General features: G+C 49.7%; 8 protein-coding genes across 8 annotated transcripts; 4 read left to right on the top strand and 4 right to left on the bottom strand.

Moving 5' to 3' along the window:
- Positions 1-2,969: 2,969 nt before the first annotated feature.
- On the bottom strand, positions 2,970-4,601 carry FTJAE_2544 (RAN kinase; the record flags this gene model as incomplete). The annotated part of the gene is made up of 2 exons (XM_037348749.1): positions 2,970-3,802; positions 3,911-4,601. 2 exons carry the CDS (start codon positions 4,599-4,601, stop codon positions 2,970-2,972), a joined length of 1,524 nt encoding a protein of 507 aa, XP_037210358.1.
- A 7,606-nt stretch (positions 4,602-12,207) lies between these two features.
- On the bottom strand, positions 12,208-15,447 carry FTJAE_2543 (CMGC DYRK PRP4 kinase; the record flags this gene model as incomplete). Its single annotated transcript, XM_037348748.1, has 4 exons — positions 12,208-12,429; positions 13,059-13,427; positions 13,481-14,699; positions 14,750-15,447. 4 exons carry the CDS (start codon positions 15,445-15,447, stop codon positions 12,208-12,210), a joined length of 2,508 nt encoding a protein of 835 aa, XP_037210357.1.
- Positions 15,448-16,052: 605 nt separating this feature from the next.
- On the top strand, positions 16,053-16,381 carry FTJAE_2542 (translation machinery-associated 7; the record flags this gene model as incomplete). The annotated part of the gene is made up of 3 exons (XM_037348747.1): positions 16,053-16,074; positions 16,138-16,227; positions 16,287-16,381. The coding sequence occupies 3 exons, from the start codon at positions 16,053-16,055 to the stop codon at positions 16,379-16,381; spliced, it is 207 nt and encodes a 68-aa protein (XP_037210356.1).
- Positions 16,382-17,069: 688 nt separating this feature from the next.
- Positions 17,070-17,928, top strand: FTJAE_2541 (regulatory role in lipid and phosphate metabolism; the record flags this gene model as incomplete). Its single annotated transcript, XM_037348746.1, has 2 exons — positions 17,070-17,621; positions 17,671-17,928. 2 exons carry the CDS (start codon positions 17,070-17,072, stop codon positions 17,926-17,928), a joined length of 810 nt encoding a protein of 269 aa, XP_037210355.1.
- Positions 17,929-18,115: 187 nt separating this feature from the next.
- On the bottom strand, positions 18,116-20,285 carry FTJAE_2540 (uncharacterized protein; the record flags this gene model as incomplete). Its single annotated transcript, XM_037348745.1, has 2 exons — positions 18,116-19,080; positions 19,130-20,285. 2 exons carry the CDS (start codon positions 20,283-20,285, stop codon positions 18,116-18,118), a joined length of 2,121 nt encoding a protein of 706 aa, XP_037210354.1.
- An 863-nt stretch (positions 20,286-21,148) lies between these two features.
- FTJAE_2539 (spore killer candidate 1) lies at positions 21,149-21,868 on the bottom strand (the record flags this gene model as incomplete). Its single annotated transcript, XM_037348743.1, has 2 exons — positions 21,149-21,393; positions 21,814-21,868. 2 exons carry the CDS (start codon positions 21,866-21,868, stop codon positions 21,149-21,151), a joined length of 300 nt encoding a protein of 99 aa, XP_037210353.1.
- Positions 21,869-22,539: 671 nt separating this feature from the next.
- On the top strand, positions 22,540-23,490 carry FTJAE_2538 (uncharacterized protein; the record flags this gene model as incomplete). Its single annotated transcript, XM_037348742.1, has 1 exon — positions 22,540-23,490. The coding sequence occupies one exon, from the start codon at positions 22,540-22,542 to the stop codon at positions 23,488-23,490; it is 951 nt and encodes a 316-aa protein (XP_037210352.1).
- Positions 23,491-25,228: 1,738 nt separating this feature from the next.
- Positions 25,229-27,498, top strand: FTJAE_2537 (uncharacterized protein; the record flags this gene model as incomplete). Its single annotated transcript, XM_037348741.1, has 5 exons — positions 25,229-25,277; positions 25,332-25,877; positions 25,933-26,063; positions 26,697-27,033; positions 27,254-27,498. 5 exons carry the CDS (start codon positions 25,229-25,231, stop codon positions 27,496-27,498), a joined length of 1,308 nt encoding a protein of 435 aa, XP_037210351.1.
- Between the last annotated feature and the right edge of the window lie 158 nt (positions 27,499-27,656).

Genomic DNA, 27,656 nt, shown 5'->3' with positions numbered 1-27,656 from the left:
GGGCTGGGCTGGGCTGGGCTGGGCTGGGCTGGGCTGCGGCTAAGGCTTAATGTTATCCTGCAGGCCAAGGGAGGCTTTGGGTTTGACGGGAGAGAAAGGGCTGGATCGTGAAGAGATGCAATGGTCGGCGCCATCCGGGGGAAGATTGTGGCCGCAGGATCTACGATTACAGCTCGGACCGAGTTGAGGAGGAAAGTCAAAGTTGGGGTTCCAGATGTTGGCGTTTACGAGGTTGTGTCCTGTCGTTGAGTATCTACAGTAGAGTAGTTACAGTGCACAGCCTGCTCTCATATCATGCAGTTGTGAAGGTTACCGGATCTGATCATCACTCACAACCTACCTAATGTAAGTTGCTTACCAACCTTGGAGATATCATGAGAGGCTGATATCATTCTCTGGCCAGGGGGTTGGCTCGGGTTAATTGACAATATGTAGCGATAATTTAGCACTGCAAATCACAGCTGAGAGATGATCCATCATCATCACCAACCACTTTAGCCACTGGCAAAGAGCCAACTGTACAGTTCGGTAGGCCACGCTTCGGGAGCATTCCAGTGAATGAGTGGCTCTATCTCCCCGAACCCATCAGCCATCAATCTCCGTGGAACCACGGGCCTCTTCTTAACTTTAGTTAGTGCTCGCTGTAACTAAGCTGTGCCGCACACCCACTCCCCGAACCATGATCGACAACCAGCGCTGAAACCTGCTTCTTCCCTCCCCCCAAACCAAAAACGAACCATCAAAAGGGCCAAGCCAACCTTGAAACTTTCCCATCTTTTTCCAGAGGCTTACGTTACGAGATTTAATTAAACTTTCTGGGCATTCTAAGCGAGACCTTGACCTCGTGGTCTCTCTGATCTCTCTCTTATCACCGGAAACAACCAAGGGAATGAGATGTGATCAACATGCGCATTTCTCAAATGTCGCTATTTGAACTTTGATGTGCGTGCAGTGCCGTCTAGGCAGTTGAAGAGGAAATGCCACCGAGTGGTCCGTGATGTTTCTTTCTCTTCTGTTTGAGTTTGGGTTTTGGCTGCTGCCCAAGCTTGGGCATTACTCTACTCGAAACAAGGGCCTGAGACATTTTTCTGAGTGTCTTTGAGGTTTTTTTGATTAGATAGCGGTGAGACTGAGGCCAAACAGACTATTGATTTCTTGTCTGTTATTAGTGACTGGGTTGAGATAATGCGATGCATGCAGTAGAGTTCCATTTCCGTGCTTTGTCTCACGTTGAGTGGTCGGCAGTTTAGATGGCCTCTGCGGTGTACTCTGTAAAGTACGTTGTTATAGCCAGGGTATTATAGAGTATCATTTATTCTGTGTACTTGTCAGTACTTGAATGTTATCAGTTGTCTCATATTTCCCTGAATAGCTTCACCACCGTCACCACCTTCACCACTACCACCAACACCACCTTTTCTTGTCTCTCTGTGACGTGAGGATTGTCTCGACTTTCATCCTCATCCTTCATCCATCGCCCCAATAATCGTCTCCTCCTCATCACGCTACCCTCCTCGAGCCCGCCTCACCTTTTCACGTCTGCCCGTCTAATTCGCTGCGACCATCTCCACACATCCATTCCAAAACTCATGCCGTTCGCCCTAACTAAACTATCCCTGCTCATTGGGCGCCACGTTCTCGCCTTGTTTTTTTCCCTTCTCTTCCTTTCTTTTTCTTCTCGCTCTCGCAAGCGTTGCATCGCTAACGCCCGCCCCACGATGCACGAGTTCCAGGGATGGTTAAGTTGCTTTTTTCTACTTCGGCTCGCATGCAGCTTGAGCGGGAGCACCGTAGTCTGATGCGGTAGACCGGGATCTATAGTATGTGACGCTATTCCGAAGCCGCCTTTGTGAGACATCATCATGTTGCTGCTGTTGGTGGTTGCTGTTAGTTGACACGGACGGTCAAGTTCACTCACATTTCACATGGCACAGCAAAGTTGAGATCAGTTTGTATGAGTGAGGTATCTTATTGTGTGTGTAATCTTTCATTCATAGGATGATCGGCAGATGCATCTCTTTTGTGCGAGGTGCCGTCTATCCCTCAGTAAACGTATGGTTGCGCAATATGCGCTGTGGCTATTGAGCCATGTCCTCTTCGCTCTAATCTTTGCTCGGGACCAAGAGTTAAGTCCATATGACTCCTGTCCCACGTCAACTTCTTTTCCTCCTCTTCTTGAAGAGTCCCCATCTGATCCGTCATGATAAAAATAGTAAGAGGTATCTCTGATCCAGTTCAAGTGCAAGCCATGGCCATTCTTCCCGCTTCTATCACAAAAGACAGACGCCTTCCAGACAGTAATAGCATAACAAAAACGAGGAGTAAAAAGATCAACAGTCATTATCCTCTGGAATTCCTGGGCAAAACAAACATGAGCTCTTCCTTGGGCTGGTAGAAAAAAGAACATAAACGAGGATCGGACAAGCAACAACTCCAATCTTTCCAAGTCTTCTTTTCTGTCTCTGCAGAAATGACAACAAACAAAGTTCGCCTCCCATAAAAGTCTCGATGCGCCAAACATCATGCCTCTTTCTACAACTGATATCTTGCCCATCCTCATAATATTCGAAAAGACAAAACTCCTCGCTTTTTAAATAAGTATTTTGTAAGTGAAAGAAAGAAATGTTTTGTGACAAAGAAAATGAAAAATTCCGAAACAAGAAAATGTTGCTCCAAAAGGGGGAATACAAGGCCTAAAAGAAGCAATCCCGGACTGTCATTCAATGGGTCGTAAAAAGTGTTTTTGGTAGGCGTATCCTTGCACGGCTTTTGGTAGGTAATGGTTCCATGATGGTGTTTGTGGCCAAGGGTCGATATTAAAGTCGCGTAATATCCAAGGTGGTATAGAAGAATCAAACAGTGTCCTAGGCCAGTGGGGTTTGTGGCCTCGGTGACATCTCATCCAGGTGAGGTCGTGGTAGTAATAATAGGGGCCGTTATTTCGAAGGTGAGAGATCATGTCTCAGACCTTAGTAACAGCCTTGGAACGTAGGCATGAAGGGGACCTGTTGATGAAAGGGCACATGGTGCTGAAGCATGGGCACTTGTTGAACGTATTTTACCATATCCCAGATGGGGAAGTATGATTTGGGTTGACAAGGAGCTTGCGCAGAGACAGGAACCTGAGCCTGGATTGGCATAGGGACCTGCTGGCAGAGCATGGGCTGAGGGGGAACGGCCACTGGCACGGGGACGGGCCCAGAGTACTTCTGGGGCACGAATTCCTGGCTGTGGTAGATGAGTTGATGTTCCTTGGGCTCCTCAGGGTCGAAGGCGTGTGGTGCAAACTCAGGAGGAGTCTGTGGCATCTGGCGTTCCTGTTCAAACTCGTCGTCCAGGTCGTCAATGGTAGAGTCGCTTGATGTGAGCGAACCCTCATCGTCCGAGGAGGCAGGCGACAGAGGTGAGTCGTACTCATAGTCGTCGATGATGGCATCCTCGGAGGAAACGTATTCGGTGATGTGGTTTGGTGAGGCCGGAGGTGTCGGTAGAGACGACATGGGCGGCACGGTAAACATAGAGCAGGCCATAATCCTGGTTCGGAGCTCAGAAAGAGTGATCCGCTGCTCGGGGATAGGCTCGAAGATCCGTCCCAGAATGTCGTTCAGTTCATCCGACAATGGGAGGATGGTCTTCAAGAAGTCCTTGGATCCGGCATAGGCACGGTAAGTAGAGTCCTGGAAGGAAGCTTGTTTCCATGGGTTGCGTCCACAGGTGAGGTTGACGAGGATAACTCCAAGGCTCCAGACATCATTGGGGGCGCAAAGGTAGTAAGGCTTCCTAGCAGAGTGGTCCAGGCATTCTGAAAAGAGAGAAAGAAAATATGTTAGTTGTCTGTCCCATCCGTGATAACATCAAGATGCAAAAGGGGTGCTTTCAAGGGGAGAGGGGAGGGGGGAATAGTATGTACCTGGACTCATGTAGAATGTTGAACCGCATCCGTAGTCCTCGGATCGATCATCAGAAGTAGCAAGGCCAAAGTCAGCCAGCTTAACAGTGTCTCCGTGGTCTGTCACCAAGATGTTCTCCGGCTTGAGGTCCCGGTGGTAGATTCCGAGGTTGTGGCAGTGTTCAACGGCATCCAGGATTTGCAGAAAGATATTCCTTGAAAGTTCATCCTTACCAACATATTGACCGCGCTCAGTGATATTCAAGAAGAGATCGCCCTCGGGGCAGTACTCGAGAATAACATAGATGCAGTCAGGATCATTCACAATCTTGAGCATCTGGACCACGTTGGAGTGTTCCGATGCCTTCCAGTGAAGACGGATCTCTCGTTGTTGGTAGGCAAATTGTCTGGATTCCAAAGGGGTTCCATCGGGATTGAACTTGCTCAAGCACTTGACAGCGTATTTACCTCCGGTCTTGAGATCGACGGCAAGGTACACGACGCCATAGGCGCCAGTTCCAAGGATGTCAGTAAGCTGGAGAGTACCCTCAAGCACGCGGCCTAGCCTGGCCTCCGGGGCGAGAGGGACGCATCGGTTCTGGAAGTGTCGAGAGTGAGGGACGGCAAATGGTTGTTGAACAGCGCACTTGGGATGATCGAATCCTGGAGAGGGCGGAGGGGTTTGGTAACCGAATATGGCATGTTGCTGCATGTTATCTGGTTGGTATTTCACAAAGTAATCCTAGAAACTGGGTTGTATTCTCTGGTTTGAGGTTGAAGTAGATCCTAGGGCCGGCAGAGAGATAATCCAAAACGGCACGGCATACAGCAGCAAGAAAAGGAAAGAGAAGAAAACACGGAGTATTTTCCTACGGCCTGTGATGGGAGATCCTGTTCCAAAGTCCAGTCCGGTCCAGTGTAGTTCCAAACGGGTCGTTATTAAAAAGAGTTCCTTGGGGTGTGGTTGGTGGTTGAAGTAGTAGCTTTTTGGGGTCCCGATGGCCGAATCAACGGGTCGAGACGAGAGATGAGAGAGAAGAGTGAGTTTTTGTCGTCCTTCCAGGGGAGATATTGTCGAGTGGGAGGTTGAAGAGTTGTTGTTCGACAAGAGTAGACCAGAAGGTCACGTCTGCGAGAGAGTGAGAGAAGGTTGCCGGAAGGAGTGTCGTGAAAGTGGTGATAGAGGTTCCTCAAACTAGATCCAACCGAGTTTGGAGATGGGCAGCGACGATAGATAAGTTAAGTCTCTCTAGCGAACAAGGACAAGGCGAGCGAGAGACAGGCACACACCCACCCAAGACATGACGGTACGTACATCGAGTTAGTCGAGCAGCTTCACTCAGTCGCTCACACTTGACACATCCACTATCCATCCACGCCTCGGGCTTGGGATTGCGTTGCGTGGAGCAGACCCACCACCTCAATCATACCCTTGTCCAGTTGGAGAGATTAATGAGCATGGGTATGGCCCTGTCTTGGGTCTTGGCCTTGGCCTCGTTGTGCGGTAGCGTTAGCGTCGCGTTGCGTAGCGTAGCGTTGCGTTAATGCTCTATTCTTGTCTGGGCGTAGAGCCAGAGTGAAGGGGGGGGGGGGGCGTCCTTGGCTCGTGAGGCGTTGGACGAGAGGCAGGGATTGGACAGAGGACTTGATTTGGTGACGCTGAGCAATATACGAAAAGGCAAGGATCCGTTTAGAAGTGGTTCTCTCTGTGTCACTGCCTCCAGGCCACGTCCTCTCAGGTTCCTCCCAGGCCCACCATCATCTTTCTGGGCTTTCTGCTCTGTTCTGTAGACTCTCACTCACTCACTCATCGGTTCTCAGCACTAACGCCATCCATCGGCCCACTGCCACTCGAAGCATGCCTTGGACCAGTCATAGGCCTTTGGTGGCAGATCTCTAGCAACCTGGGCGGTGCCTGTGCTGTCTGTCTGTGTTGCGTGTGCTCTGCTGACACCCCCAAGAAAGGGAAGAGTCCGCTGTGCCGTAGCCGTCTCTTGTGCTGCGTGTCCTCTCTGTGACTTGACTGGCTTCAGAGGTCCACCCGTCGGGCGAATCGTCATAATCAACAGCCCCCCGTGATGAATCACAGTTTGGCCGTAGCTTTGCCCTTTGCCTCCGTGTGGCTGCCACTGTCCTCTGTCCTCCCCAACATCTCTCCCGGCCGGGGCGGCGTAGGCGTACTCGGTACTCACTCTCGTCTGGAGCGGAGACGTCGGAGGCCGGCGTCACTCTGCACGTTGGAACTCTCATCACACACAGAGTTTGAGTCCGGCCGTGTCGTGTCTGTAGGCTGTCTCCCCCCTACACTACAGTGCAGTCCACATACTTTTGCCGGACCTGCCTCTGAGCAACAACTGGAACGGAACAGCAAACCTTTTTTCGCCCAGATACGATTGAGTTTGCGACTCGATTGGCTTTGGCGACATGTTTTTGCACAAAAAGGAATGCATGAAGTCACGGAAACGGATACACACCCAGGTACTTACCGTCTTCTGTGTGATAGATAATAATGGATGGGATAATTATCTTGGGGTGAGGGGGGCTGAAATGTGAATGAATGTGAATTCAATGTAAAGTGAACTGGCACCACTGTTGCAGAATGCAGATGCTGAATTGCGTCGATCCCCTCACTATTTTGCCCCTCCAGCCAGTGAACGTCCCCGCTGTGAGGCTAGAGCTGCTAGGCGCTGCATAAGTTTATGCCAGCTCCGTTGGTCTATGGTTGGCTATGGGAGAAAAGAAAACTTAGGACCTTGATCCTGGATGACAAAAGTACTTGGGTAAACTTAGCCTAAAATTAAGTGACTCTTTGCTAACTTTATTTTAACACTCCTATAACTAGGCTCGGTGTTTTCTTGCCCCCTCAGTGTTGGTTATGCCTCCCTCTGCAGAAGGATAAGATCGACATTCTTGGTGAGCCATCTCTATTCTTCAACCTCGTACTTTTCAATCTGCCCTGCCACCCTTGAGCTTTGATTGGTCAGAGGCCAAAGTGTATCAAATATCGAGATATCATCCATGATCACACTCTATGCTATGCCCATGCCATGCCATGTTCATCGAAGGCTGACAAGGGGAAATGAGATTTGCTTGCTTGCTTATTCTATGTTGATCAAAGAAGCAAATCAGCAACATGGTGTTTCATCCATAAGCGATCCTCCGTCGGCGGGTACTGTACAGTACTGACAGCCCTGGTTGTCTTTGTCTGACTTGAACCGAGACGAGGCCTGCCATCAGATATCCATTTGGCTGTCTATGCACGTATCCGTCTAACGGCATGTCTTCGAAGGGGCCTCAACCCGCCCGCTGGCAGCTCTGCTCTACCGCTCTGTGTCTGTTTGCAGCGTCCTCACGGGCTGCTGGCCAAGCACCCCGGGATCCGATATTACTCGAAGCAGACAGGTGCAGAGCTCGGGTGCGTCAGTCAGTACCACCCAGCGGTCCCAGGCCGCGGTGAGATGCAGGTAGAGTGAAAGATGAGTGGTGTGTCTGTGTGCCCCCCTGTCGTGTAGGACCAAACAAGACAGAGGGTTTCTTCCAAACAGCACACACAGCGCAGCACAGTTCACTTGCTTGTCAAAGTCAAGAGACCCCTTGAACAGGCCACGACGGTGACAGTGGCAGCTCTACCAAGTTACAGTGAGGCTGACTGATGGGAAACGGGGGACGGGTTGCAGAAGAGGCGTCCAATGAGAAGCTGTGCATGCCCCAAGGAATGTGGCCCGTTGCCTGTCTTTATCGGCCTGTGATCTCTGTCACCCGTTGGATGCATGGCATGGATGGTAGTCTAACTGATAACGACGACTACTTTTTACTTTACGGTGAGAATGTGAAATGAGAGTGTGAATGCGTGTGCGCATGTCGGCTCGGGTTGCTTCCAGTTCAGTTCAGTTCCTGTCATCACATCCATGTGAACGGGTATCGTACAGTGCCTTGCCTTTGCCTTTGCTTTTGCGTTGCCTGGCCTCGAACGAACGAACATCGGATCTGAGCGAGCCTTGACTGACACTGACAGATTGAGGAGGAATTTGAGGCGACGAGGCATTCATTTCCTTACTGATTACTTGTTTTCAACCTCAATCAGTTGTTCCAGCCACGAACCATTATCGCATGATCTCAGCTCCCCCAACGTGTTTCTCCATGCATCCGAGTGGAATTCTTGATACTAGAACTTCAGGTGAAGCGAACCAAAGTAAAGCAGCAGCTTGACAATTGTCCAAAATACCGTCTCGCCTACCCTATTCCATGTCAATAAAAGTCCGAATTCCTCCAAGGGCCCCCTGGTATTCCAGCTCAGTCGAGTGGTCCCCTAAAAACAAGACAGTGTCTCATTGCTAACAGTTGTCAAAGATGGGCGGCGGGTCGATTGGATGGTAGGATGGGCCCGAGAGAAGCGGTCAGGGCATTCGAGAATGGGCCTTTCACCGTGATTACCCATCAGCCATCAACTGCATCGCCAAAAATCACGGGTGCATCTAAGCCCTTCGAGGTTTAGGCCCCTTGCCTGGCACTCAGATCTCCAGCAATCATCTCCGACTTGGTTATTCCCCGTTGTAGCCCTGCTCCTTTACCGCGCACTGAGCTCTAAACATATCATCTCGATCCACTTGACACAGAGTGAGGCCGCTGTCTGATCCTTGAGCTACAGGGATATCCCTGGAATCGACCCATCTCTCGCCAGCGAGCACTGATTCCTCTGACGCCAATGCCACCTGAGTCAAAGTCAAAGAAAGAAAAACTGTTCTAATTAATCTCCAATGAGTCCGGGGCGTCGATCATACGCCGCTATCTACTGTAACTGAAGCATGGCGTTGTTTTTCCAGTGGCCTCAAACATTGCTTCATGAGGGTTCGAGCTTTACCCTTCTTTCATGGCGATGACCATGGGCAAAACAAACATTATGCGCTAGACTCTTCTGTCTCAGCATATGTTATGCATGGGCTGATTCCGTTTCGACCGCTGACCGAAACCTGCTCGCCTCTACTGTACTGCTATGCTCCAACTTGATTGAACCACTGGCTCTCGCACCAAGCGACGGCAATGCAAGAGCTTGCTCCATCCTGGTTCGATACCAGCTCCTCTTATGCATTCATCGTCGGTTGGTTTGGTTGCGAATAAGAACAGCCAGCAAATCGGGATGTTACTCTGGCAGTTCCAAGCAGGAAAAGGTTAACCACATGCCATATCGATCCAATAGGGAGTTATCCTCGACACTGCCGTCTATGCACTCACTTAGAGAAGCTATGCGCACCTTGAGTCATGGTTATGCATCTCTACGGTTGAGTCCAGTCCAGCTTGCTACTGTATACGGTATAAGACCTCAGCCATAGTCCTAGTCCTAGGTAGATCGGGAGATGCAGAGGGAAACAATGGTAGGAGGGCGGCGCCAGGGCAGTCACTCGCATTGAGGATGAGCAATCGAGAGCACACCATCAACTGCCGCCAGGGCCACTTCCCCGGGAACATGGTTGCGGTTCGTCTCTGAACCGGCCGGCGCTGGTATCACCTTTGGCTTGGTTTGCATGATATCTTTGTCAAGTCTGGTGTTTCTAGCCCGATTGAGATATCCTTGCTGTTGACAATGGGACTTTGGAGCGATTGGAAGCGAGAGCTGGGACTCGTTTCTGGTCTGATAACGATCTGAAGATCGATCATCGAAAGCCTCTGGGGAGATACGACCACCATCACATGCAGTGCCGGATCGATCAGCAGTTATCTCTTGGAGATAACCACTCACTACGTATCTCCACGTAAACCGTCGTCAATCAAGACGCAATCATGAGATAGAAGACCGTCTCAAACGTCAAGCTGCACCACTAGAGCCAAGACAGCCCGTTTCGAGGTGGGCTGATATCAAAGCCTCTGTCGACAATGTAGATTCACCGCCAAAGGCTGGATGTCTGCAAGGGCTGGTTATGCGTTGCGTGTGGACGCAAGGGAGGACAATGCAACACACAGGATTTGTCACGAGGCCCCGAGAAGGGGACGGGCTAGACGGGGCATGAGAAACATGCTCACTGATCAGCTCGAGTTGTATAGTTTGAGATACCAGAAATGTATCGCATCATGGCCGATCATTTACGGGCTCGCGGCTACCGCAAAGAGAAGCGAGAAGCCAACGTTGTCGCCTTTGGTCTGAAGTCTAATGCACTACCGGTCTCGACTCTCAACGGCGTAAAGTAAAGTAGGGGCGGGGACTCTATTGGGTGGTGGTGAAGCTTACGGGATGACATCCGCGGCGCCTGGAGGGGCCATGATTTGCATCAACGACTTGTGAAGTTGAAGATCGAGTTGGACCAATTGTAGCACGATCCAGAACGAGAAGCGTCACATTGACTCTCGCTAGCAATATCAAGATCTTGATGATGCTCAGCCGTACGTACTGTAGTCCAGAATTGATACGGCTCCCCTCCCCTTGGAATGGTCCGGACACACGAGGTCAAGGGCCGCTCACTATCGGCCTCCTTCTTGTTCAAATCGGCCGTGCCATGTTCATGTGGAGCTGGGATCTGGAGATGCCGTCACGGAGCGGACCCGGGGTAGACACGGAGCATCACAAACACAAACGGTTATGCTATGTTACCCTGTATCTAGCCACGATAACATGCTTCTTCTACTGTATCTTTTGGTTGATATTCACTTATTTGCCAGGGCGGGTAGCACATCTCACAGCAATTTCGTTGTCCATTCACAGTTATCGTGTCCGATCACACGAAACATCATAATTGTCGCATTGACCTGATCATCATCGAACACAAGAACCCTCACCAAGACACACAAACCGATCACCACGACGTCCTGTAGCTCTCCCGAATCACAGGCTAGCAAACTTCTACTGGACGGATCATCTCTCCTCATGAAACTTGCAGGGCAATCAGCAGCATAACCCAGCAAAATTGCACCAATGAATAACCCATCGAAACAAAACCCGCCGATCCTGACGACACTCTCGCCACAGCCCGTCATAATGTCTCACTCAAAAACTGCCTGCCCCTGCGATTAAAGTGAGGCTGAGAAAATCCCGAATCCACTTCTGATTTCATCAAACCCTCAAGCTCAAGGGATCCTTGCCCTGCCCTGCTCCTCCGAGCCCTGAGTCTGGGCGCAATCTCCGTCGCAGGTTCTGTTACAGGTTTGTATGGGAAGGGTGTTACAGTCGAACAATTTTATTCCTGCACATCATAATGCAGGGCAAGCAAACGCTCTCGGTACATTCGGGGAGAACCGATAAGATCGCTCAAGACAAGACTAAGAGTGAGTGACGATCTGTGACATTGTTGATCAAGCAAGGGATATCGGATATTGGATCATCAAAAGCCTCACCTTTGAGCTCTCGTGCACATCACATCACATCATGACAATCATCGGCACAAACGTCACAACTTGCTCGCCCTGCTCATCTTCTTCTCTGTACCACTGACTTGATCTGTGTGACCTCATTGACGTCAACTTCTCAAACACAAAGAACTCTCTTCTTTGATAGTCTGACCAACCACTCTCCATCCCGACCAAGCGACTTACACAGACCACAACCCGTGTCCCCCAAACCATCTACAACAAACATCTCAAATGTAACATCGGCTGCCAGCAATCAACTCAACAAACCTAACCACAATGTGTAATCAGCCCTGATCGTTACGCCCCGTCTCTGCCTATCAGGCTGTCAAACCTGAACCTGGAATGAATAATGTAGCCTAGAAAATGCACAACATTTTCACCTAGCGTAGGCTGCAGGCGTGTTCATGCTCACGCGGGTAAGCAAGCCCACGCCTGCATCGCCACTCCGTGCCTGGGAGCCTCAATCAATCTCAATACCAAGCCCGAGCATGTGGATTCCTCCCGTATGAGCCGGGCGTGATGTGACTCGGAATACAGCGAGTACGAGGTCACGCATCCGTAAAAAGACTCATTCAATCATCGGCGATCATTCATCAAACAATCCGAGCATTACTTAGCAATTCCTTAGTAGCTATGTTACTAAAACTCTGTAGGCATTTGTTTTAGACCCTCGTAAAGGATCGATACTCCAGAACTCCATCAAAAATTTCTAGCCTGCTTCTTCCAAGTCTAGACTCCAATAACATCGGCCTCATGCGAGACATAACAGACAAGGTGAGACATAGCAAGGCATGACATAAAAACGGCGGTGACACGTTCAGAGACATCGATCAAACCACCACATGTTTTGAGCCAGCCATTATCCTCCCTTGCCTTGTCTAGCCAAGTAAAATATCTTGCCCCAAAAATCTCTCATCCCGCGCCTTTGATTGTCTCAAAACAGCGTCATGAATCCATGATCCGAATGCTTGACACCCTCCTTACCGACGTACATGTCCCGCCCGTGCAGCAAAGAAGGGATGGCGCAGTGCATCAGCCGGCTTCATCCTTTTGTCGGGATTGAGGGTAAGACAGTGCTCGAGGAGATCAATGAAGTGGTTCAGGTCCCTCGTTTCCGCGTCGTTCATCCCTGACGACGCAGCCATGAGTCTCGTCCGTAGGTCCCGGGTGGGCTTTACCGCCGCCATCGTTCGGACGGTTGTCTGTAAGTACAATTTGTTAGTTATCCATTCCTGACTCATGGTTCTAAAATGGGAAAAGGAATTCTCCATGTGAATGCGCATGTCAACAAGGGCTGAGCGCTTGGCCAAACTCTTAGCAGCCGTTGAACTCGTATGCAAGGGATATGTAGGTCATCGTGGCTGACGTTGAGAGGGAGTCCGATCTACCGAGACAAAACAAGTCATGCGACCTGAGCTTTAACCTTGAAAGGATCTCGAGGCGTTCTGTAACCCCATCTCATCACACCATCCATCCATCCATCCCTTGCTGAGTATGTTCGAGAACCCCGCAAGGGCGGATGAGATCAAACATGCCTGATGACTGTTGTTTTGATCTATTGACCGTTATGTGGGTGGTGTTGGTCATCGTCAAGTTACCCCACATATCCCGAGCGCTTCAGTCTGCAAGGGATCTAACGTAGGCGCTTACGCTCGCAGAGCCCCATGATGGAACAGCCCCCAGCCATTGTGGCAAAAATAGCATAGACCTTGCGTGGGCGGCCACCAAGACCATGGCCAAATGGCGCTTGTAGGGAGATGCAAGGAGTGTGATGGCAAAAACAACAACAGAAACAACGTGGAGGGAGTGAATGAATGGAATCACAACATACCTTGCCTAGAACCTTGTCTCGTTCGATGCTGACGAATTGTCCCTTGTCGTCGAAATGAGCTGGCGATAGTTGTCCACGCTTGAACAACTTCGGCGTTAACCTTCCTCTGATCTCCATAATTGCCTTGAGCATCTGGTTGTTGCTGTCTCCAGCAAAGAGGATTTTGCCGGTGTACATCTCATACAACGTGCAGCCGATGGACCACATGTCGACGGCGTAATCGTAAGGAATGCCCAGAATAATCTCTGGCGCTCGGTAGAATCGACTGACGAGGTATGGTGTGACATCCATGTGCGCTGTCGCCGCATCCGTCTTGTCGATAGCCGTACCCAAATCACAGATCTTGAGCACGTTGTGACTCTCGTTTACCTACTAAAGTTAGCACTCGCGTGTCTCAATGTTAGCATCGTGGGGTTGCATACCAAGATGTTGTCCGGTTTGAGATCAGCATGAATGATACTGCACTTTCGCATGTGCGCGAGAGCGACAAAGATCTGGTATGCGTATGCTCGCGTAGCTCCAAGATTGATACCCACGTTGTTACCAAACTTTCGCAAGACCTCTCGCAAGTTCATGCTCAGGTTCTCGAACACCATGCACAGATGGCCCTTGTAGTCGAACTGGCGGATAAACTTGATGATGTGCTTGCGACCCTCAGGATCAGCCTCGTTGAGCTTCTCCAGGATGGCAATCTCTGTGTATCCTCCCTTTCGGAGGGCGTCATTGTTTCGCATCATCTTGATAGCGACGAGCTCCTTCGTGGTGATGTCGACGGCACGGGCTACCCCTGAGAACATACCCCTTCCCAGTGCTGCCTGGATCTGATACCGACCATTCAAGACTTCACCGATACGAATCTTGTAGTATCCATCTTTGTCGTCACCTTCGAGAATACCTCCCTTGATAGCTGGGACATCAGGGGCCTTGCCGTCGCCCTCGATAGGCGCGACCGGCTCGACAGGTTTTGTGGCATACTTTTCCTCGTCAAAGTCTTCCGCAAACATATCGAAGTCATCATCGTCATCATCACCGCTGGTCTTTTCGGTAGACTCTTTCTGAACATCTTCCTGTGGCTGTTGTTCCGTTGCAATGGGATGCTGCTCACCATGAAGTACGACGTTCCCGTGCCGGAGCTCATGTCGTCGTTCATCCTCCTGCATGTCTCCAGTAGGATCGTAGTCAGCGGCCGAGGGGCCATCCTCCTCGTCTGGGTGAGCCTTGCCGTGGTTGTTCATCAGGGCTCTGTCATCGAGGAAGTTGATGCCTCCAGGGGACATTTCGGTATGTGATCCGGGAGAGCGTGGTGATGCGATATCTGCACCTCTGGTCAATAAGATCCCTCCACCAGATGCTGTTGACATACCTGATCGGGGAGTGCGGGGACTTTCAATGTCGGAATGTGCTCTCATGGGCGTGTCGGGCGCGGTGGACGCAGGAGAGGATCCGTGAGCTTTACTCGCAGCCGCACCTACAGCATGGAGAAGGAGAGGAGTGGCAGAACTGTGCTTAGCCAGAATCTCCTCACGTCGCTTGCGGCGTCGCTCGATTTCAGCTTCTTCGTCAAACGGCTCAGGCTCTTCGTAGTCGGGCTCTGGCTCAGGTTCCAGTTTTCGCTCCGGTTCCTTCTGAGCTGCTGGCTCCCTATAAACATGTTAGTACCTCGTTTAACCAAGGAGTGTAGATCAACATACTGCTGAGAAGCCTTGGAAGTGCCATGTCCATTTGTAAGGCCTTGTTCAGGTTTAGCATGATGTTCTTGGGCGTGTGAAGCCTCTCCTACTGTCGTCCTCTTGGACATAGACCCCCCATTTCTCGAATTGTCTTCATACTTAAGTTCCTTTGGCCCATCGTCGCGACGATCGTATTGGCCTTCTCTGACAAAGCGATCAAACCTGCCTCTATCCGAAGGTCGAGATCTCTGAGGAGAGCGACTCCTGTTTCGAGGTCGTTTGTTGGAGTACCGATCTCGGTCTCCATCGCGGTAGTTGTCTCTGTCACGGCTCCGATCGCGGCCCCCGTAGCTGAAATTTGATGTTCGCGATGCAGGTCGATCTAGGTCATCGTATTGCCCTCGCGGCTTTCGATGGTCGTCACGTCGCGAATCCTCGTAGTTCCGGCGATAGCCCTGATCGCGAGGTCTGGAGTTGTAGTGATCTCTGTCCCTATCCCTGTCTCTTTCGTCGTGCGATCGCTTGTAGCCACGGGGTGAAATGCTTCGCCGTGAGCCGTTGCTGTATTTAGAAGCCGAATCGTGATCCGGAGTCGAAAGTCTACTTTTGTTTCTGTCTTGACGGTCAACACTGCTTCCTCCAGTATGCTGCAGTGAAGTTGCCTTCAAATCTTTAGCGGCGTTCTCGACGATCTCGCCTTCGTCCGAACTCGACGCCATGATGACGACGGTGCTACTTAGATCCTCAAGGCCTTGAAATGGAGGGAAGCAGAAACAGTGTCAGCGCTGGGGACTAGGAAGAGCAGAGTGCAATGGGAGAAGAGCCCAACCGGATCAGTAGTGACTCGTAGAGGCTCAGAGCCGATAGGGGAGGTAATGTAGTGGATGAAGGAAGGCTGGAGCACTGTCCAGATGAAAAAGAAAAATGGTTAAGCGAATTGGAAACTCTGAGACGGATGGAGGTGTCGTAAAACCTAAACAGGTGCCGTGATGCGAGATGAAAGTTATTATCTGAACCGAGTATCTCTAGACTTTTTGACGTCAGGTAACAGCGAAACAACTGATGAGGCTACAAGGCCCATTTCCTGGATTAGCTAAGCCCTGAAAGACCTTTATCCATCTTATCGCGCTTATCCCCGCGGTCGAAAGTGGGCTCACCGCTGCCAGTGAGTGGGCTGGGCTGTGCTGAGCGCGAGAGGGCCTGGACAAAAGTCAATAAGCGGGAGGCAACTTTTCCCTCTCGCGACAATCTTTGTTTCTTCAACCGCAGCTTTGGCTCCTTTTTCACACAACTCAAGACTCTCTTTCGCTTTACATATATCAAAATGGGTGGCGCTAACCGAGAAGGTTCGTTCAATCTCTCCGACTGAATTCATACAGAGACAGAAAACTAACCCCTCCAAACCACAGGCGGCAAGGTCAAGCCCTTGAAGCAGGCCAAGAAGGCCCAGAAGGACCTCGACGAAGATGACAAGGCTTTCCTCGAGAAGAAGCGCGCCGGTACGAACCTCTGAAAGCGAAAAACACAAAGAAACATCACACTAACAACTGGGATACAGACGAGAAGGCTCGCAAGGAACTTGCCGCCAAGGCTGGAGGCAAGGGCCCTCTCAACACCGGTGGCCAGGGTATCAAGAAGAGCGGAAAGAAATAGACGTTTCGCCTGGTTCTAGCAACGATTGAGCGAAGACTCGAGATATCCCTGGAGGCTTTGGATGGCGTGAGCGCATCGGACAGACAGCCTGCATGTTTTAGGTGTTTTAGACATTGGCGCTCACTGATCACGATATTTTCGCGCGATGGCTAACGATAAATGAATTCTATGCTGACCCAAATGCTGACTGCAGTGCCTCGTTATTCCCGTGCAATTCGATTTAAGAGTAGTCATGATCGTAGAGTTACTTTGATGTTATGATAGTAAAACCTCCACTGTATTAGTGCACCTCGCTTGTGGATTTCTCCAGTGAACAGCAGATCTCTCTCGCCAAAGACTATCATCTCCATTTTCAAGTCCATCATAACTTCTTTTGCAATAAAACAGGGTCTTCGACTAAAATCAGGTGGAACTTCTACGACGCTTCTAGAGGCCTTCTTTCATTAAGCGTACATCATCGATTTGTCTTTAGCCTCGGAGCACGTTGCGTGTCTTTTCATGTGCTTGTCCCAACAAAACTACCCTGGTCCAACAACACAACTATAAACGACCGGAGAAGTGGAACTTGGTTCATATATAAGTCGAGAACTAGGACGCAAGGACAGAAACTAATTGTCGGTTAGCGGTTCTACGCAAAGTTCCTGACTCTAGCTGCATTTGTTCCAAGTCTGGATAGCCTCATTTGACCATGGCCGAAACTCAGCCCTACGGCGTTCGCAATCGCCGGCCTTCAGCCACAGACAACCTTATCAATGCCGCTAAGAACTTCGAATCAAAGGTTGAACAGTCTCTTCTCATTCTCTGGGATGATCTCCCAGCCTGGCGTCGCGACAACGCTTTCATCCTCTCGGGCTACCGCCAATCTCATGGCTCCTATGCCCATTCATTCCGCTCCCTGTTCTACCTCCACAATGAATCCGTCAACATCTGGTCTCACCTTCTCGGTGCCATAGTCTTTCTCGCTAGTGCAGTATACGTCGATCGAGTTGTCCGTCCACGGTACGAAAGCGCAAGTAGCGCTGACGTATTCGTCTTTGCATGCTTCTTTGGAGGCGCTGTTGTTTGTCTGGGAATGAGTGCCACGTACCACACTTTGTCGAATCACAGCGATACTGTTTCGAAGTGGGGGAACAAGTTGGATTACACAGGCATCGTGGCTTTGATCGTTGGCAGCTATGTCCCAGCTCTGTATTACGGCTTCTTCTGTCTGCCTAATCTGATGGCCTCCTATCTATGGGTTGTAAGTCTATGATGTTGACTGATGGCACAGAAACTCGCTGACAAAGTAGATATGTATACTCGGCCTTGGATGCACAGTTGTTTCATGGGTTGAGCGCTTCCGAACCCCAGCATGGCGTCCGTATCGTGCAATGATGTTCATCGGCCTTGGTCTTTCTGGCGTTGTTCCTGTCATCCATGGCCTCTTCATCTATGGTTACCAAGGTCTTGAAGATCGCATGAGTCTCAGCTGGGTTCTACTCCATGGCGTCATGTACATCTTTGGCGCTGTACTCTATGCCGTATGTCCTCCCCGACTCTTCACGTAAAGCATCTAAATCTGACTTGATAGGCTCGTTGGCCCGAGAGAAGCGCACCTGGCGCCTTCGATATCTGGGGAAGCTCGCATCAGATCTTCCACATTTTCGTCATCCTTGCAGCCGCTACACACTTTTACGGTATGGCCAAGGCTTTCGACTACCACCACACCATTATGGGTTCTCAGTGTCTCATGGACTAATTTTCCTCCTCTTCTGTTATCGTCAAGCCGAGATCTGTGATCCTCACCAGACCTGAGCCCATCGCCACAGCAGCCCAACATCCATACTCTTCGTTAGGATTCCATTCGGCCACCGTGATCCTTGTCAGTGGCTCGTAGATGATGGCTCGGGTCGGATCCATAATTGCGCCCCCTTCTTCTTCATCGTCTCCGACAGCTGTGTCGGTATCCTTCTTCTTTGGCTTCTTCCCTTTCTTGACCGGCGGTTTATGGGCTGAATGCTTAGTTAGGCTGCGCTCCAATATGAAGCCTGTCGCTATTCTTGACACTCCTCGCGCTGCCGCGGGTGAACCAGCGGGGAAAAGCTTTGCAGGGCGATGTTCGTGATGGAAAACTCGGATACGGTCCGTGGGTTCACGTCTTGTGGTGAAGAGTTCAACCTGTGGATTGATAGCCCACAGTGAGCCGTCTAGAGAACCGACAAGGAGGTATGGATGTGTTCGTCCGACTGCGAGACATGAAGGAAAGCTTTCCCCTGTAAAGACACGACGCGCAACAGGGAATTGCGAATGGTGCATGAAGCCGATGTGGGTATTCAAAACACCGGCGGATGGGTACATGGAGTAGAAGCCAAGCAGGTGATCGCTGTATCCAAGCAAATTCGGTTGTGTTCCGACTGTAAGGTTCTGGACTTCGGTTGACTCGAAACTTGGCGCACGAAGGTCAATCAGTTTGACAGTCCCGCCTACAGGGGTTGAGGCAACGAGGTAGGGCATTGCTGGATAGCCAGAGACGAGATCGACCACGATATTGTGGTGGACTGGATGTCGGGATAGGAGGCGATGAGGACGGAGGGACCAAATAGCAATAGAGCCGTCAGTATAACCCACGACCAGCCTGTTGAAGTTGATCCATGTAAGCGCGGTCGCTTTAGCGTCTTCATCTGGGAAGCCAAATACAGCTATTGGCTGCGCAACCTTTTCTGAACACTGTTAGCTATTGGACTGGTGTCAGTACGATATTGAACTCACCATAACTTCCCCCTCCGCCGTCACCGGCCTCCACTACGTACACGTTGCCATCATCGCAAAGAATGGCCAAGAAGCCGCATGCAGGACTCCATTTGACTCTTCGAGCCCGCCCAAATTCGAGACATATCGTCTTGCGCAGTATCGGAGGTTGCATCGAAGGTCGAGCAAAGCCATTTTCTTGCCTCTCTCCGACGAATTCCCATAGCTGCACAGTGCCGTACTTTTGGAACTCTGGATTCAAAGATTCCTGTTCGTAATCGTATAGTTCTTGATCGGAATGTGGAATAACGCAGAGGGCTAGAAGTTGCGGCGAGTTGGCGTTGTTCAGAGGTGCCCAGTCCATACCGGTGACGATACCGCCAGCATCTAAGATCCACCCAAAGGGCGCATCGTCATTTTGCATTGGGAGGCCATTCTGGGATATAGAGTATGCGTCACCAGGTTCGAATTTGACCTCTTGTTGAGATGTGGGCGGTCCTAATAATACTGGCATTGGCTCTCTCTTAAACTGGTATCGTGGAACTTCATCGGTTGACAGTGGTACCATCGCGTTTGCTTCTGGTAAACTCTCCCTGACGCGCTCGTACCAATGCTCGGCGCTGTAAGCTTCCCTTTCGAAGTAGCTAGGCGACCAAACACCTCTATCTTTCTGTCCCTCATCATTCTGAATTTTTGGAGGAAGCACTGTCCAGTCCATCCAACGATCCAGCATCCCCGTGACCAACTTGACGCCATCTTCATGACGTCCGTACCATGCCTCAACGAGCTGCTTGGCTTTAAACCCGCGGTCGTAGGGCCCCCAGTACGATCTCACAATGCGCCCATCCGCCACAGGCTCAAGATCGAGGTATCCCGTGAAGCCGGCTGCGCGAACGTTGAAGGGCCTGATAGGCTTGACACGTTGACGCGCAAATCTGTCCAGGACACCATCTGGTTCGCTCACAGGACCGTCGGATTCTGCATCATCATTTTCGTCGTGCTCTTGGCCAAGGGCGAGCTCTTCGGCACTTTCTTCTGCAGCGGCAGCCTCATCAAAGTTTTCATCCCGTTCTGCGTGCTTGGAAGCGCGATCGAGAGCTTCTTCGTCGGAACTACCTTCGAAGTCGTACTTCTCTATCGTATATCGCTTCGTGCGATTGGATCTCCGAGTTCTCATGATGAATTGTGAGTGATAAGGATGGAAGCGAGTTGAGCTGGATGTGTACTGAGACAAATTTTAGTGGGGAGGCTACCCTGTGCAACGTCGATAACACTGGGTTTACCACTGACTTCAGTCCGATGGACATACATGACCCGGGAGAGGCAAGAAAACTTGAGACCGTTATCCTAAGTGATGTAAAGACTTAGGCAATTTAGTGCAAGTTTAGGAGAGTCTTTACTGAGTTTATTTTGGTATCCTCTTCTAAACCCTCATGTTTTGCTCTCTGAGGCTCAGTGAAGGATATGGAGGTTGCCAAGATGGGGAGAGAGTCACATAATGAACAAAAGTTTGTCCCATCTACTAGACTGCCGCAAATATGATTATTGATATTTGTTTGAATCTCATTAAACTTGCGAAGGCCATATTCTCTATTGTTCCCTGTGTGCTTTTCTTTCCCACCAACTCTAATGCAATACGGGAGCACGGGGCTTCCTCCCTTTCGCAAAGCGAAAAGACCTAAAAGAATTGGTTACATATATTGTAGCAGGCACAAAACGTGGTCTCCGTACGTTGGGGATGAGCTTGTATAGAGGGAAAATGTTGTCAAGTGGCTTTTGCTTCTCTAAGGGCCCTATCTTTGTCACTCAAAAGCATGCCCTCCACACATTTCTGGTGACGCAGGAACGGGGTTGCTATAGCTAACATTGCTAATAGACTAGAAGCAGGGCTTATAAGAGACACATGGATCCGTTGATGCCTCCTACCCGCGTTTCCCTTAGCCATTCTAGGCGAGTCTCAAGCTTGACTGGCTAGAGATGTGAATCAGTAAACAAGCAACAGGATTAGTGTATAGAGTTTTGGAACATACGCATAATCTTTCAGTCCTGAGGTCGAACATCGGTTTCCTTAGGAGGAGTCTTGGGTGCCAGATCCTGGTTCGTCAGGTCATCTAACTTCTTTTTGATGACATCAAGGAGGTCGTTAATGGGCTGTAGCTTCTCATCAAGGATCTCCTCAAATTCCTCCTTTGAGACGTGTAAAATAGTGTCTGGCATGGCTGCGCTTTGTACCCAACGTCGTTGTCTTCTACCGATCGAAAGGGTTGGCGAGGCGTCGAGACTGACTGATCCGGTAGATAGAATCAGTGATGATATCTGGATGGATAATTTGAGGCTGTATAGTTGATTGATGGATTTTTGCTTAATGGTGTGCGTTTAGAAGAAAGAAAAGAAGGGAGGGAAGATGAGTAGAGTCTATTGGGATTTTGTGAGGGTTAAGTACTGAGTTGAACCTTTTGTAAAAGCTTTGAAGGATTGAGCTGGCAAGTACTAAGTTAAACCTTTTCCCCGACTCAAAAACTCTAAAGAATGAGCAAAGACTCTCCCTCGAGCTTCGTCTCCGAAGCCACGAAAGTAAGGCAGCCAGGCAGCTTGTAATGGGGCTGGAGTTGGAACAGTTGCTGAAACGGCCAAAGACATGAACGGATTTTCAGGCAAGATCATCGAGATTTGGCTTAAGACTAAAACACAGACTTCAGACTCACTATGTGGCTTCAAATGAAGAGTATCAGAGGCCCTTCGTGCTGTTGTTTTGTTCATTGTGTCGCCCAAACCATTTCTCAAATAGAACGGAGATGGCAATGACAAGATCATGAAGGATGGGGAATTAATCGCCTTTGGGCAACGGACTCTCTGCCTGGGTGCTTAAGGGCCGCGTCTTGGAGCATCCGACCTTCTCTGAAGTTGCCCCTCTGGCATGATCGCAAAGATGGGTGAGGCGCGATTTAGTATATATCAGTGAACTTTGGAGTTTCTCTATGCCATCTTCAAAAACACAATGACTTCTTCATCAGAATCGATGTTTTCGAGCATACTGATTCTCTTCACAGCTCCAGCTGTTGATGTGGACGTGGCTGCATGCCGATGATGCGCCCACGACTGATCCCACGAATCCCGGCTGCCCCCAGGAAGCTCGAGTTCTAGGAAGAAACGACAACCCTCCTTTGTATCGAGGCCGAATGCTGAGCTCATATTTGGCCTTCGTTACGGGGGGGGGAGGGTGGTTCAGCTAGGGGAGAAGAGGGAGCAGGATGTTGATCTCAAAACGACAAATAGAATTGGCAAGTTTAACACGACATGGCATTTGGGCCAATTAATTTTGGAACCTTTTCTTGCCTCCCCTGATCAAGAGAAGAGACTCAATGGCCTTGGATATAGAATTGTTTCTGAAACCTCTTCCTGTTCATCCATTTCCCCCACAATCAAGCACAATGGGCGTGCTTGTTACAGGATATCATTCTTCTTCAACAGACATAAAACCTGAGAAGCTCTTGTTAGAGCTTGCTTTCTTTCACTCTTCAACCAAGAGTATCCTTCCTACCTTAGTAACGTACTTGCACTGCGCCGCCACCGTCAAACAGCTCATCTTGCAGGCCTCACTGGACCGTCATTTCACAGCGGCTGCCTGCATATCCGCAACAAGCACATTCCTCTCCTCTCCTCTCTTCTCTTCGCTCCTCTATCCAAAGCTTTACCTTTCTAATCTCCTACCATCGGACAAGGAGCCTCCTCTACTATTCATCATGTCCGCTCCTCGCGCCAAGCGCCAGAAAGTTGCCAAAGAGAAAGACAACCCTCCCCCCCCTGATTTCCAGAGTTTTGCGCCAGATGGAGATGTTATTTTTGTCGTCAACAATGATACACGCGTTCGTGTTCAATCTGCAGTGATGAAATGGGCTTCACGTGTATTTGCCACAATGCTTGGCCCAAACTTCATGGAGGGCCAAGCTCTGGCCGCCGCCGCCAACACTGAAACCGACCCTTTCGAGATCCCATTACCTGAAGAAGAAAATTCCATTTGCTTCGGATGGATATGCCAAGCTCTTCACTGTCAATCTGCAACAAGGCTTTGGAGCCCTACATGCGCTGAGATTGTGAAAGTCTGGTCCATCATCGACAAGTACGACATGAAGCAGAGCATGCATCTTTCTGTCATGTTCTGGTCACAACACATACTTTCTAAGGCTTGTCACTCAAGAGATCTCTGGATCATGGCCTTGATATGCTTCCAGAATCAAGACTCGGCCTCCTTCACAACTGCCACTAGGAAACTTCTCTTAGACGGAGGATCATTCTTGGCCAGAGCCTCAGAAACTGAAAAGCTGTTTGAGAATAGCATGCCGGGGCGTGCTTTGTACAGGCTTGCAGGTGAGACCACATAGATCGAGCCCTAACTCATGAGTTCAAGCTGACCCTCGCCAAAAAGCAAAGCTCCAGGCATCACAAATTGAGGTCCAACGCAAGGTGGCCAAGGTGGTGTACAATGAGCTCCCGTCTCTCATTTCTTCGAACCGCTGTGCTACCAAAACGACGGCCTACTTTGACTACTTAGTAAAACTCACGCACGAAAGTCGTGATGGGATCTACTTCTTGGACCCTGAGATGCCCCTGAGACGCATTGATGCCGTCTTACCAGAGTTAGGTAACTGGTTGAGTCTACATGGAACCGTACACGGAGGCTCGTGCGAAAACTGTATTGATGTCCATGATGCTCTTCAAGAGGAAATCAGAGAGGCGGCACACGTAATTAATGGCTTGTGTCTCGGTTGTTTCGAGGGGAAGAACACATGTCCGGAGCACAAGAAGTAGACTCAGTACTTCATCCCAAGGAGTGAAGCCGGCTGATCTAAAGGCCCCCCAAGTCTACATCAAATTTAGCTAAATCTTCTCAGCACTGAGGATAGACACAATAGACAACAAGAGCCAAATAAGAAAAGGCCAATGTGGAATACGCATAGAAGCGGGATAATGATGCGTAGATGATGATCTGTTGGCTTCGCCATACCTCAGAATACGTGATGATTTCTCGACCCTTTGGATATTGAGCTAGTCAACGAAGATAACACTGACCAGGACGAAGTGACATGACGAGTGCGATGTTCAATAAAGTTTCTCCGATTTATCCTCATCTTTTATCTTGGTGACTCACAAATGAGCCGTGTTATTCTTGTGATTTGCCCCGGTGTATGCCCAAAGCAGCTGTATCTCACAAACAAGACGAAATCAACCACCCTGCAACCTGAGCTGTCACTCAATACCTTAGGTCTCGGTAATGAGAATTGGCCATTGTTGTACTCATTAAACAACGTCGAACCTGCCATGTTTCCCCATATGCATTAGTAGTCAAACGGGCTCAGCTTATTGGCAATCATGCAAGGAAGAAGCTGGACAATCTTTGAAAGGTCAGTGCCACGAGAAAAGCAAAAGTTGACGGCCCGAACGGGTGATCGTCTTAACAAGGAAATCCCATGAAACTGTTTCGAACACTGGGCTGCTGGTGATTTCGCCTCGTTCGATTGCTTGGCACAAGACGATCAGACAAATCGAGAATGAGGAGATGAAGACACTCTCACCGAATGATTGAACCCATCCAGCTATAGAAACAACAATTGTAACAAAACATGCTTAAGTAGCTTGACACCCGTTTGCCCAAGAAGTTTGAACAATTAGTGGCTATGACAAGTGAAGTTGGGTGAGAACAATTGTCTAGAGTCATGATGGACAATCCTGAAGTTCACGGATGCCTCAAATAATGACAATCACAACGAAACAGAAGCAACAATGCTTGACCACATTGTCTCAAAAAGTATAAATACCAGAATATTCCCCTCAAAGTTCAGCAGATTTAATAATAGACAAGACAATACTTCAAGTAAATATTATATGGCTAAAAGTTCTGGCAGCTGGCACCAACTGGCAGATAGAACGATGAATAAGGGGCCCACCACTTGGTACCTTATGGCAAAATAAAATTTGCATCTTCCTTAATTTTCTTTTCGTCTTTTCATCGTCATCTTCTCATCCCATCTCCAGGCTTAAGGTAGAGAAACCTCAAACCTCGAGTCAGCTGTTGAAAACCTAGCACTTCGTAACGATCCATTGGATCACCTCGGGTCAACAATGGCTACAACTGCCAATCAAGTTGCCACCCAGGAGGCTGAAGCAATCGGTAAGTAGAAATAACGATAAAAAAACAAGTAGTTCGAGTACTGATATTTCGCAGAAGACCTAGGACCGTGGACAGTGGTTCCTGGTGGCGATGTCATGCTCGTTGTCGGCGCCAAAAAGGTTCAAATTCTCGCCTCTGCAAGCTTTCTGAGCCACGTATCTGCCATGTTTGAGAAAATGTTTTCTGGCGGAATGAAAGAAGGCAACTCAATCACCAACCGAGTTGACGGACAGCAAGCTCGCATTGAGTTGACAGATGACAACCCCGAAGCTATCTACCATGCACTGAAGATTTTGTACGGATCAGACCCTGGATCCTTTAAGCTGCCCCCGCGAATCATCCGAGATGTATCTATCTTTGCAGATAAAGCAGACATGGTGCAGCGCTTCAAACCCATCTGCTCCCTCTGGCTGGAGACAGCACCGGGCTCAGTCGACAGACCCCATCTCCAAGCAGGGTTCGATCTGCTTGTCGCGTCGTACTGGTTCGACCACGGCGAAGGTTTCTTCATCATGAGCCAGTTCTTTGTTCGTACTGACATCCCCTTGCTGGAGTTTGCCCTGGAACTTGGAGATGAACCCCTTGGCCTTCGTCTGGCTTGTAAGTCTCCATTTAGACATGTCCATTCTTGATCGCTAATACAAGTTGATAGTAGCAATTGAAGAACTCAGGTTGGCAAATGCCTACCGCAATGAAACAATTGGGCTTTGCCTTGATTGTTTCGCTGCTGCCACTACGACATTTGTGGCTCAACAACCTGGATGCCGACGTGTCCGCCGGCACCTGGTGCTGTGATCCTGAACAGAGTACTTGATAAAATTATTATCGTTTTTATAGCAGAAGGTTAAGCTAAATGCGGAAACCAAGCCCCAAATCTTGAACCATAAAATAATCATTAAGATCACAAAGAGATCATTTCGCCGCGGTATCATAATAGCAAACTCCCCGACATCCAGCCTCCAACGGTATATGTCCAACAAAACACGGTGATCTACGTGGAGAACACGCTTTGAGTTGATAGAAGCTGCTTGATGTGATAGGAACACCCAAAGGCCCAGATACCTGAATCGGCCTGGGGTGCCATACGTACACTTCCCTGCCACCCCTGAGAAAAAGGTCTCAGCAAATGAACAACAACTACATAAGCGAACAACCGTATTTCTAGTCAACTTGCTGGTGGTGTTGCAAGCCTTGCAAGATACAGAACATTTATGCATTTGGGATGTGTTTGCAGGACACGATAAAGGGTGTAACATTCCCCTCGGCTCCCCATGCTCATATAGAATATGTGAGGTGATCGCAACTGTCCCGACACCGCAAACTCGCATTGAAGAACATAAAAACACAGCAACAATACCTCACGCCTATGATGAATGATCGAGCAGTGGCTAAAAGAGAAGATCTGCGGAAGTTGTTCAGAAGTGGGCCACAACCAACAAGGAACACTCGCGCCGCGGTAATACAAACGTTCCGCAAGCCAAGGTTGAAGGCGAAGCGCTGCAAGAGATTCCGCGACGTACACGCGCAGACGATATCTATATCACAAGACACGAAGCCTCAGGAGTAGAGTCAGGGAAGACCCGATCAGGAATTTTACTGATGAACTTGCAAGACATACAACGCGCCAAAGACACCCCCTATATAGACATTGAAGGAGCCTGGACAGTTTTCAGACCGGGCTGGACAGCAATTTCTTTTGTCCGCGATGATATAACCACCTGGTACTCCTCAAGAATGGATGAAAATGAGCGAACCGGTATGTGAACCGAAGGCCAAGCTGAAGGAAGAAGACTAACCGTTTTATGAGAAGAACGTATCACCATCATCCCTGACGGGGATGTCGTCCTTGTACTGGGTAAGTCCAGAACGGCGGTTGTGATCACTGCTTCATTTCTGAAGCATATCTCACCCGTTTTTGAACGGATGCTGACCCTACCGATGCTCGAGGGTGAGGCGGTTTGTGTCAATCTGCGCAGTGCCGGCTGGACGGGAGTCTGGCTCATGTCAGCTACATCGACGGAGAGGAAAGGGTAACCTGCATAATGGCGCCATCGAGCTTCCGGCGGAGCAGCCCAGCGCAATGATCATTGCGCTCCGGGCGCTCTATGGGTCAGACCCCGAGTATGTCGCTGCAGAGCGTCGGGCAATCGCAGTCCTGTCTGTCCTGGCAGACAAGTATGATATGATGGCGAGTTCTGCCCGGTGGTGGCCATCTGGTTAGGGTACTCAGCGGCGACAATCACCCAGCCAGACCATCAGTCCGCCTACCTGTTTCGAATGGAAAGGGAATCCTTCCAGAACAGTCAGTTTTCCATCAGGACAGGTTGGTATATTCGGGGCAGCATGCATCTTCTCCATCATCCCCAATCGATAGTGATG

The sequence above is a fragment of the Fusarium tjaetaba genome (genome assembly GCF_013396195.1).
Source record: "Fusarium tjaetaba strain NRRL 66243 chromosome Unknown NRRL66243_c0000049, whole genome shotgun sequence".
NCBI classification, from domain to species: domain Eukaryota; kingdom Fungi; phylum Ascomycota; class Sordariomycetes; order Hypocreales; family Nectriaceae; genus Fusarium; species Fusarium tjaetaba.
Note: the sequence above shows the minus strand (reverse complement) of the source record. Positions and strands in the feature narration are given on the sequence as shown.